The sequence below is a fragment of the Aphelocoma coerulescens genome, chromosome 1A (assembly GCF_041296385.1).
Source record: "Aphelocoma coerulescens isolate FSJ_1873_10779 chromosome 1A, UR_Acoe_1.0, whole genome shotgun sequence".
NCBI lineage: Eukaryota > Metazoa > Chordata > Aves > Passeriformes > Corvidae > Aphelocoma > Aphelocoma coerulescens.
In genome coordinates this window covers 1,216,018-1,227,009 of record NC_091014.1, presented here as the reverse complement: position 1 = coordinate 1,227,009, position 10,992 = coordinate 1,216,018, and the positions used below count along the sequence as shown (strand labels likewise).

Here is a 10,992-nt window from a genome sequence, read left to right as displayed (position 1 = left end):
GGAACGCGCTGGGGGCGCAGCTCGGCCGGGACCGGGCAGGGTCAGGGCGGGGGTCCCGGGGGCCGCCCCCGCCCCCGCCCCGGGGCCGCCCCGCCCCCGCGGCGCGCGCCGCTGACGGGAGGGGGCGGGTCCGGGCCAAGCCCCGCCCCTCGGCGGTGACGGAAGGGGCGTGGTCCGGCGCGGCCCCGCCCCCGGCGCGGCGCGAGGCCACGTGTGCGCGCGGGCGGCCTTTGCCGACGTGTCCCTGGCGCCGCGCGCCCCGGAAGTCCCGCCCCCTCCCGCGCGCCGGGCCGGGCGGGGCCGCCGGGGCCGTGACGTCAGTCCCAGCGCACCGCCATTGGCCGAGGCGCCGGGGGGCGGGGCGGCGCGCGCGGCGGGAGCGGCCTCCCGTTGGCCGCCGGCCGTGCGGGGGGCGGGGCCTCGCGGAGGTCACGCCCCCCCGGCGCAGGCCCCGCCCCGCGGTCCCTTCCGCGCTCGCCCCGGGCCCCGCCGCGCTCCCGCCGCCCGTGCCCGCCCCGGCCCGACCCGGCCCCTCCGCCCGCCCCGGCCCCGCCATGGCCTCCGCGGCCAACCCCGGCCAGGGCGGCTCCGCGCCGCCGCCCGTCGTCCAGCGCGGCATCGTCAAGATGGTAAGGGCTGTGCCCGCCGCTCCCCGCACCGACCCCGCAGCTCGCCGGTGACCAGGGACCCCCATCTCCCGCAGACTCCTCCGGAGCTCGGGACCCCTCTCTGCTTCCCGCCTCCCTTCCCGGTAGCCGGGACCGTCTCCGCTGCCCGCCCGGTGCCCGGGTCCCCCACCCCCGGTGCAGCCGCTCCGGTGCCCCCGGGCCCCTTCCCGAGGCCGTTGTTCGCCCGTTACGCCCCGCAGCCCGGGCACCCCGCGCTGCACCCCGGGACCCCCCTGCAGGCCGAGTCTCCCACGCCGTCCCGGGAGCGGGCGCTGCACGGTGCCGCCGCTCCGGTGCCGTCCGGGCTGCTGGGAAGGGGCAGGAAGAGCTTCGGGTCCCAGGGGGTCGGACCCGGTGGTCCCGCTCTGCTGCCGGCCCGGGAGCCCCGAGGGGTCGGGCAGCAGCGGCGGCGGGGCCGTCCCGGGGGTGCCCCACGTGCTCCGCTCGCTGCCCTGCCCCGGGTGTCCCCGCGGGGCCGAGCGGCGGGACGGGGACCCCGAGCCCCGTGCTGGGTCCCCACGGGACAGAGCGCTGGGATGGGGTCCCCCGGGCCCTCCGGCGTTCCCGGGAAGAGTCCCCCAGGCCCCCGTGTCGGGTCCCCACGTGCGCCGGCAGCGGGGCCCGGGAGAGCGAAGGTCGGGTTGAGTCCCGGGCGCTGTGTCCCGATCCCGTGTCCCCATCCCGTGTCCCTTCTTGGTGCCTGTCCCGCCCCAGCCCATTCCCTGCCGTGTCCCCAAAGCCCCCAGATTCCTGTGCCCGAGTCCAGGTTGTTCTGGGGGTCTCGGCTGACCCCTTCCCCCACTGCCGCCTTCGGAGCGAGACCTTTTCCCGGGGTGTCACTGCACCCCGGAGCTGTGGCAGTGGTAGGGACAGGGCTGGGGATGGAGCCTGGAAGTCTGGGAACGCATGACAGGGGTCTAGGGATGGATCCTAGAGGTTTGGAGGTGGACTCTGGGGGTTGGGATGGGCACTGGGGATCTGAGGCTGGACGGTGGAGGTCTGGGAACGGATGCTGGGAATGGACCCCAGAGGTTTGGGGACGGACACGGGGGCCTGGGAGGGGCACTGGGAATCTGGGGATGGATGCTGGGGGTTTGGGAATGGACACTGGGCGTCTGTGGTCAGACACTGGGGGTCTGGGGACACCGGAGGTCTGGCCTGGCACCATCCCCATGCTGTGTCTCACCGGTGGCGTGGGTGCCACCCTGCCCTGTCTCCTGCCCAAGCAGCAGATTTTGGGATGCTCAGGAAAACCCTCACTTGGCTGCTTGTGCTTGCCCGACGCCATCCAAGGGATGTGGGTCCACAGCAGGATTTTGGGAAGGATTTTAGAGCCTGCTGGCTGGGAGGCAGCTGTGCCTGGCGGTGCCCTGTGCCCCGTACCCTGAGATGTGCTCCGTGGTCCCCTTCCCTTTCCAGCCAGCCCGAAACTCCCCGGGGAGAGGCGGTGCCGGAGCAGCCGGATCGGTGCCAGCCACGTGCTCTGCTGTGGTTCCCGTCACAGCTCGGAGGTTTTTGGGGCTTTTTGCACCTTCCTGTTGCACGGTTCCCCCCGGAATCACAGCGAGACCACGGGGTTTGGGAGCAGGATTGGGATGAAGAGCAGGAATTTTCCTCCCACTCCTGTCAGGATTTTTAACCCTTTGTGCCCCTCATGGGCAGCTCTGGATTCTGGGTGTGCCAGTGGGATTTCGGTGCCGTCCCCTCTGGTGCTCCAGAGCCACCTCGGCAGCCTGAGTTGGGTCTGTCCACCCCGAGTGCCTGTGCCGTGCCCTGTCCCTTTTCCAGGCTGGATTAAGCCTGGTTTAAGCCCACATTTCTCTGGTGGAGCCCTCAGTGGGACAGATGGCACCTGGGGTGACTTTTGCTAGCAGGGTGGGATGGTGACGCCTGGGTGCTGGGACAGTGTCCTGATCCCATTCCCGTCACTGCCCGATCCCTGGAGCCATTCCCCAGCTGGGGATCCCGACAGCCACGTGCGTGCCTGACAAACGGAATGTGTGGCCACTCCATTTGCGGGGACAGGGTCACAAGGGTCTGGAGCCGGTCATGGAGTGTCCCCCCAAAGCACTGGAACACGGAGCAACTCCGCCAAGGATCCCACCCCGGGATCCAGGGCTCATGGTGGGGATGGAACAGAGCAGCTCCGGCATCCCCTGGCCTCCCCATGCCCTATAAATTAAAGATAAAGGTTAATTACAGCCATGAAACCTCTAAGTCCTTAAGCACAGAGAGCACTGAGCCTTTGCCGGGATTGCTCTGGGCGCAGCTCGGGACGCAATTCCCGGTGGCTTCTGCAGCATTCCTGGCTCTGCTGTGGGTCTGGGTGGTGGGGGGCAGCAGAAGGGGTGCAGGGGGCACCAGGGCCCTCAGGGGGGCTCAGTGGGGCTCGTTCCAGAGGGATTCGGTTCCCAGGTGCGGGGCCAGGCTGGCTCCGGTGGTGGAGCAGAGCCAGAGGGGTTTGGGATCCCTGCGAGCATCCGTGGGGATTTGGGGTGGCGGGGAGCCAGGGCTGAAAGCCAACCCCAAGGCTGGATATAGTAATCCCGCGTGCCCGGAGCCAGCAGCCGTGTGAGCAGGAACGGGGAGACCCCAGGAACGTGGGGAGAGCCCAGGGAACAAGGAGATCCTGGGAACAGGGAGAGCTCCATCCGCTGGCCCGGAGCCTGGCCCTGCTTCAGGAGCTGGGACCGTGCCTGACTTGGAATGTGGGGCTGGAGGTGTGGAGGAACCCTGGGAGAGGGGACAGGGTGGGACTGCCCAGCTCGGAGCTCTCAGCAGCCCATGAGGGGGATGGCCCAGCTGGGCTCATCTGGGAAGCACCAGGAGGAAAATCCCGATTTTCCAAATCCTTGGTGTTCTGTGGGCACAGAGGTGACCCCAAGTCCAGGTGTGCTGAGCTCTGGGGGAGGGGACAGAAGGGACCTCAGAGCCCCTCCAGCGCCAGCCCTGCCATGGCAGGGACACCTCCCACTGTGCCAGGCTGCTCCAGCCCCAATGTCCAGCCTGGCCTTGGCCACTGCCAGGGATCCAGGGGCAGCCCCAGCTGCTCTGGGCACCCTGTGCCAGGGCCTGCCCACCCTCCCAGCCAGCAATTCCCAATTCCCAATCTCCCATCCAGCCCTGCCCTCTGGCACTGGGAAGCCATTCCCTGGCTCCTGGCCCTCCATGCCTTGGCCCCAGTCCCTCTGCAGCTCTCCTGGAGCCCCTTTAGGCCCTGCAAGGGGCTCTCAGCTCTCCCTGGAGCTTCTCTTCTCCAGGGGAACATTCCCAGCATTCCCAGCCTGGCTCCAGAGGGGCTCCAGCCCTGGAGCAGCTCCGGGGCCTCTCTGGACTCTCTCCAGCAGCTCCAGGTCCTGCTGCTGTGTCCCCAGGGCTGGGGCAGCTCTGCAGGTGGGGTCTCACCTTGGCACAGGGACAGAATTCCCTGTTTCCCTGCTGGGGATGAGCGCAGGACATGGATTTTGGCCCCATCCTGGGGGGGTGGGACAGCTCCTGGCTCTCCGGGCTGTCACACGCGGTGCTGCCGAGTCCCCGGGCAGGGCAGGGCGCATCCCTGCAGTTCTGTGTGTCCGTGCAGCGTCGCCTTCCCGTGCCCAACCCGTCCCTTCCCGGCTGCCACCGCCGTGTCTGGGGGACCCCGGTGACCCTTCCTTGTCCCCGCAGGTGCTGTCGGGCTGTGCCATCATCGTGCGGGGACAGCCCCGTGGGGGGCCCCCCCCCGAGCGCCAGATCAACCTCAGCAACATCCGAGCCGGGAACCTGGCCCGGCGCGCGGCCCCCGGCCAGCCGGACGCCAAGGACACCCCGGACGAGGTGGGTGCTGCCCCTGTCCCCGGGCACCCCTGGGGGGCACAGGCAGGTCCGGCACGGGGGGCACGTGGGGAGCAGCCCGGGAAGGATCCGCTGGGTCCGGCCAGTGAGGATTTGGGGGGGATTTTCTCCTTCCTTGCCCCTCTACGCTTGGGATGGGACCAGCGTCGGGGGGGCTCAGGGGGGTGGTTTGGGGCACATGGGAGGTGGCTGGTTTGGGACACGGGGGGTGGTTTGGGGGATAGTTTGGGGCACACGGGGGATGGTTTGGGACACGGAGGATGGTTTGGGGGATAGTTTGGGGGACACGGGGGGTGGTTTGGGGCACACAGGGGGTGGTTTGGGACTCGGGGGATGGTTTGGGGCACACGGGGGGTGGTTTGGGACTCGGGGGATGGTTTGGGGCTCACGGGGCGGTCCCAGAGCCGCTCCGTGCCGGCGGGGCCCGGCCCCCCTCCTCCTGCGGGCTGGGGGCGGTGGGAGCAGCGCTGGCAGATAATTGCTCTCCCTGGGGAGTTTTGTCTTCCCAAACAGCCTCTAAATGTCACTCTTTGCCGAAGTGACGCCTGTCAGCCCCTCTAATTGTTTATGAGCGCGTCATGTTCCCACCTCCGGCCGCGCTCCCGCCCACCCGCCGCGCTGGAGCGGGAAGGAGCTCCGGGAACGCGCTCCGGGAACGCGCTCCGGAGCCTCCTGCGCCCACTGCGGGGCTGGGACAGCCCGGTGCTCCCGGCCGGGCTCATCCCGCTCCACTCCTGCCCCGGGAGCTCCCAGGAAGGAGCCCTGGGAGCCCTCAGTGCATCCATGGGAGTTGGGGCTGCTCCGTGAGTTTTCCTGGGCTCAGCTCGGTTTTGGGGAGCTGGAAAACCTCCCGGGATCCCTCTGTGGGGCAGTTTCTCCCAAGGAGTAATGGAGTGGGTTCCTAGTGGAGCGCTGCTGGAGGAGAACGGGATCTCCAGGGAATTCTGGGCTTCCCCCTCTGCCCTGGACCCTCCAGCTCACGGCGCTTCCCTCCCCGCAGCCCTGGGGCTTCCCAGCCCGGGAGTTCCTGCGGAAGAAGCTGATCGGGAAGGAGGTTTGCTTCACCGTGGAGTACAAGACCCCGCAGGGCCGCGAGTACGGCATGGTGTACCTGGGGAAAGGTGGGTCCAGGGGGAGCACGAGGGGAGGTTTGGGGTGGGTTGGGATGTGCTGTCAGCAGGAGGATGCATTCCCACTTTTCCATGGATTCCCAGCTTTGGGAGGGGGGCAGTGCCCGGTGCTGATCCCGGCTGAGCTTGTGGACACGAGGAGCAGCGCTGGGTGAATTCCTGCAGCTTCCCCTTTTCCATGCTTTTTGTGGCTTCTCTGTGGCTGAGATCCCAAAAGGAAGCGGCTTCCCAGAAGGAATCCACCCTGAGCATTCTGGGTGGGTTTTGGGGCTCTCCCTCCCCGTGTCCCCTCAGCCATGGCCATGGCCGGTGCTGGCTTTGTCCCTGCCCAGAATTCCCGTGCCCTCGGGATTCAAGGGATGGGATCTCGGCTGGGGAAGCTCCTGGGACCCAGCTCGTCCTCCAGAGCCTCCCTGCTCCCGGGGCAGGTGGGTGTTCCAAGTGCGGCCGGGACAGTCCCCCGTGGGATATTTGGGATACCAGCGGGATGTGGCCGGGCTTGGACACAGCTCCCCAGCACTGCAGTCCCATGGGAAAAGGGAAGCAGCAGGCACAGGAAAGGGGCTGGGAAGGAGCTCAGGGGCTGCTGGATTTTGGGGGAAGTCCCTGGGGAGCCCCAGTAGGGACTGGGGGGGGTTGGGTGCCCTCGGCCCCTCATCTGTGTACTCGGCTGTTTTCCCTGTGGGAATGGGTTGGAGAGGGGGAGCAGGGGCTCCAGGTGTGCTCCCTGTGGCACTTGGAGCCTTTCTATGGCGGGAGCCGGGATCGGCTCACCCAGCCGGGAGTTGCTGCCATCCCGGGCTCATCCCGAGGCCGGCAGGATGGAGCAGGGAGCTCTGCCTGGAGGCCCTGGGAGGTGGCCCAGGGTGGGGGCAGAGGCTCCCTCTGGCTCCGGGATCTGAGGATCTGTGGCAGGGATGGGGGGCCCGGGATCGCTGCTGGCTCCCGGATCCCAGAGGATCAGCAGTGCGTCTGTGGCTCCCCGGGAAGGCTGGAGCTCCCTCCGTGGGGGTTTCTGGGCTGAGGTGGGCAGTGCCTGCTTGGAGCCCCTCGCTGCTCCCAGGCCGTCCCAGAGCTGAATTCCCATTGCTCCATCCCGGCACATTCCAGGCGGCTCCTCCCGTGTCCCCCTGCGGGAACACGAGACCCCCGCGGGGCCGGGGCTGCGGAAAGGGCAGTGGGACCCTCGGTGCTGCAAATCCCCGGGTGTCACAGTTACCTCCGTGCTCCAGGAGCGTTTGGACAGCGCCCTCTGGCACAGGGTGGGATTTTGGGATGTTCTGGTCAGGCCCAGGAGCTGGATCGATGATCCCTGCGGGGCCCTTCCCACTCAGGGTACTCCATGACGCATTCCTGAGCTCCCAGTTTGCTGGGAGGGATCGGAATCAGAATTGTTTTGTTTGGGAAAGACCTCCAAGATCCACAATCACCGAATCCAATGTTTGATTCGAACCTTGGATTTTGGGAAGCTGCTGCTCTCCTCTCCCCCTGAGCCCCCCTCCAGCCCAGGCAATCCTGGTGTCAGGAATAAAGCTGGGAAGGGTTTGGATGTTGGCTCCTGCCGGGGCCTCTCCCGGTGCCGTCCCCATCCCTGCTCCAGCCCAGCCGGGAACAGCGCGGGCGGGAGAAATGAGGCAGAAAATGTTCCCTGATGAAGTTTGTCAGGGTTTAAACACCGTTAGTGTGGGAATGCTGTGACAGATTCCTGCCAGCCCTGCGGCAGCTCTGGGATGGGGGGGATGGACAGTGGGGAGCTCTGCCGAGGGATGGGCACAGGCTGGATCCGTGGGATGAGGCCAGAGAGCTGAGGGACAACCAGGCCAAGTGCCAGGTCCTGCCCTTGGGTCACCCCAAGCCCCTGGAGCACTCCAGGCTGGGGCAGAGGGGCTGGAAAGCTGGGAAAGGCCCTGGGAGTGCTGTGCCAGCGGCTGGACACGAGCCCAGGGGTGCCCAGGGGGCGGGAGGAGGCCGATGGCCCCTGGGCTGTGGCAGCCCCAGCGTGGGCAGAGCCTGAGGGCAGGGAGTGTCCCCTGTGCTGGCCCTGCTGAGGGACCCCCTGGGATCCTGGGGGCAGCTCCGGGCCCCTGCGGGCAGGAGAGCCCTGGAGGGGCTGGGGCGTGTCCAGGGCAGGGAGCTGGGAAGGGTCTGGAGCCCCAGGAGCAGCTGAGGGAGCTGGAAAGGGGCTCAGGCTGGAGCAAAGGAGGCTCAGGGGGGACCTTGTGGCTCTGCACAAGTCCCTGACAGGAGGGGGCAGCCGGGGGGGTCGGGCTCTGCTGCCAGGGAACAGGGACAGGAGAGAGGGAACGGCCTCAGGCTGGGCCAGGGGAGGGGCAGGGTGGATATTTGGGAATTTCCCCATGGAAAGGGTTCTCAGGCCTTGGCAGGGGCTGCCCAGGGAGCCTGGGCTGGGGGCTGAGGTGTCCCCGGGAGAGCTCTGTGCTGGTGCTCAGGGTTGTTCCAGCCCTGCTCACTGGGATCACTGGGAATGCTGGGATCCTCCTGTCTCTCCGGCTCCTCTCACCCTCCCGCTCCTCTCCCCACAGACACCAGTGGTGAGAACATCGCCGAGTCCCTGGTGGCCGAAGGATTGGCTTCCCGGCGGGAAGGGATCCGAGCCAACAAGTACGTGCAGGGCTCCCATCCCCATCCCTGGCTGGTGCTCCGGGCACGGAGCCGTTGGATCCCTCGGCTCTGGGGGGCCAGGCCCTGCTCCTTGGCTCCTGAGGTGCCCACGTCCCACAGGCCTCCCCTGGGTGTCCCAGGGGCTTTGGGGTTGGGATGTGGAGGGGCTGGGTGGGGGCTGCCTCCTCTCCCATGGATGGAGCTGTGTCCATGGGCGGCGGAGCAGGGACTCTCTGGGAGTCTCTGAAGTCACACCTGGCTGGGGTGGAATCGCCTCAGTTCCCGCTGGAGAGGAGGTGCTGGGACATTCCTGGTGCTGGATCTGGCTGGGTGATCCCTGTGCCAGCAGAGCCGAGGCTTTTCCTGGGCTCTGTCACATCCCAGGGTGTGGGAGACACCCGGCCTGGGCTGTGGGGTGCTGCATCCATGGGGACAGGGATCCCATTCCAGAAGTGCAGGACAGTTCCAGGCCAGGGTCAGCCTCATTCGTAGGATCCTGGAATGGGTTGGGTGGGAAGGGACCTCAGAGCCCCTCCAGTGCCAGCCCTGCCATGGCAGGGACACCTCCCACTGTGCCAGGCTGCTCCAGCCCCAATGTCCAGCCTGGCCTTGGCCACTGCCAGGGATCCAGGGGCAGCCCCAGCTGCTCTGGGCACCCTGTTCAATATCCCAGGATTTCTTGTGGTGGGGCTGGTGCCAGGGCCGGGAGGGGATCGTGGTCGCCTTGGCGGCCCTTCAGTGGCCGCCTGTGTGTGCAGGGCCAGGATGATCCGTGGATTCCCAGGGAATGTGCCTCCTGCTCTCCCAAACCTGCTCTGCCCTGCTGGGAGCCGGGAATGCCGCTGCCTTTCCGTGGTGGTGCCAAAAGCAGTCTCTGGAAGGGTTCCCTGGGCTCAACCTCCTCGATCTGTGGGAGGAGCTGCTTCCAGCTGTATTCCCCCTGGGATGTGAGCTGGGGATGGGAGTGACCACAGCCCGACAGCATCCCCCAAAGTGCCCGGGACAGGGAGATTCCCAGGGATCCATTCCTGCCCTGTCCCTCAGCCCGGAGCAGAGCCGGCTGGCTGAGCTGGAGGAGCAGGCCCGGAGCGCCAAGAAGGGGATGTGGAGCGAGGGCTCGGGATCCCACACTGTGCGGGACCTCAAGTACAGCCTGGAGAACCCCCGGCACTTTGTGGACTCCCTGCACCAGAAGCCTGTCAATGGTAAGGTGTCCCCGTGTCCCCGTGTCCCCGTGTCCCCGTGTCCCCGTGTCCCGTTCCCGGCCCAGTGGGATGAGCTCCGGTGTTGCTCCGCAGCCATCATCGAGCACGTGCGGGACGGCAGCGTGGTGAGGGCCCTGCTCCTGCCCGACTTCTACCTGGTCACCGTCATGCTCTCGGGGATCAAGGTGAGCCCATTCCCTCGGCCAGATTCCCTCTGCTGAATTCCTGTGGCCGAATTCCCTCCTTGTCCGAGCTCCTTGGCACTGGCCGCTCTCTGGGTCCCAGAGCAGGGAGGGATGGAGGGACATTCATGTCACGTGCTGGCCCTGCATGACCAGGCCGGGGGGAGCCCGAGGTGTCACCGTGGGGTGGGGACAGCTGTGGATTGGGTGAGGCTGTTGGACACCCTGGTCAGGGTTGTGGTAGGAGTTCACAGAATCCCTGAGGCTGGAAAAGCCCTCCCAGCCCATCCAGTCCCAGCTGTGCCCCATCCCCACCTTGGCCCCAGCCCAGAGCCCTGAGTGCCACCTCCAGGAATTCCTTGGACACCTGCAGGGATGGGCACTCCAAACCTCCCTGGGCAGCCCCTGCCAAGGCCTGAGCGCCCTTTCCATGGGGAAATTCCTGCTGATGTCCAAGTTCAAGGAACCACAGACTTGTTTGGGTGGGAAGGGACCTCAGAGCCCCTCCAGTGCCAGCCCTGCCATGGCAGGGACACCTCCCACTGTGCCAGGCTGCTCCAGCCCCAATGTCCAGCCTGGCCTTGGCCACTGCCAGGGATCCAGGGGCAGCCCCAGCTGCTCTGGGCACCCTGTGCCAGGGCCTGCCCACCCTCCCAGCCAGCAATTCCCAATTCCCAATCTCCCATCCAGCCCTGCCCTCTGGCACTGGGAAGCCATTCCCTGGCTCCTGGCCCTCCATGCCTTGTCCCCAGTCCCTCTGCAGCTCTCCTGGAGCCCCTTTAGGCCCTGCAAGGGGCTCTCAGCTCTCCCTGGAGCTTCTCCTCTCCAGGTGAGCACCCCCAGCTCTCCCAGCCTGGCTCCAGAGCAGAGGGGCTCCAGCCCTGGAGCAGCTCCAGGGCCTCTCTGGACTCTCTCCAGCAGCTCCAGGTCCCTTTCCAGGGATCCTCAGAGCAGGAGTTGGTCCCTGTATCCCAGGCAGTGTTACCCAGGGCAGTCACAGGGCTCTGTCCTTACACAAATTCCCTGATTTCAGCCCCCAAAGCAGCCCCGGAGCTGGGGAATGGGGGCCGCCTCCTCCCCAGGGGGTTCCCACCCTCTTCCTGCAGTTTCCGGGCCCATCCCGTGCCCTGACTGTCCCTGTGTCCCGCAGTGTCCCACGTTCAAGCGTGAGGCCGATGCTCCCGAGGTCCCGGAGCCGTTCGCGGCCGAAGCCAAGTTTTTCACGGAGTCGCGGCTGCTCCAGAGGGATGTGCAGATTGTCCTGGAGAGCTGCCACAACCAGAACATCCTGGGCACCATCCTGCACCCGGCAAGTGGCGCTGGGGGCACGGGCAGGGTCCGGGGGGCTGGG

General features: G+C 67.2%; 1 protein-coding gene across 1 annotated transcript in view; it reads left to right on the top strand.

The window, feature by feature from the left end:
* The first annotated feature begins 514 nt into the window (after positions 1-514).
* The window catches only part of SND1 (staphylococcal nuclease and tudor domain containing 1), a 71,953-nt gene continuing 61,475 nt past the window's right edge, over positions 515-10,992 (top strand). The window contains exons 1-7 of the mRNA XM_069033526.1: positions 515-629; positions 4,335-4,484; positions 5,503-5,623; positions 8,176-8,254; positions 9,299-9,459; positions 9,553-9,644; positions 10,792-10,950. Coding sequence (XP_068889627.1) covers positions 555-629; positions 4,335-4,484; positions 5,503-5,623; positions 8,176-8,254; positions 9,299-9,459; positions 9,553-9,644; positions 10,792-10,950 — 837 coding nt within the window. The 5' untranslated portion in view covers positions 515-554. The remainder of the gene's footprint in view (positions 630-4,334; positions 4,485-5,502; positions 5,624-8,175; positions 8,255-9,298; positions 9,460-9,552; positions 9,645-10,791; positions 10,951-10,992) is intronic.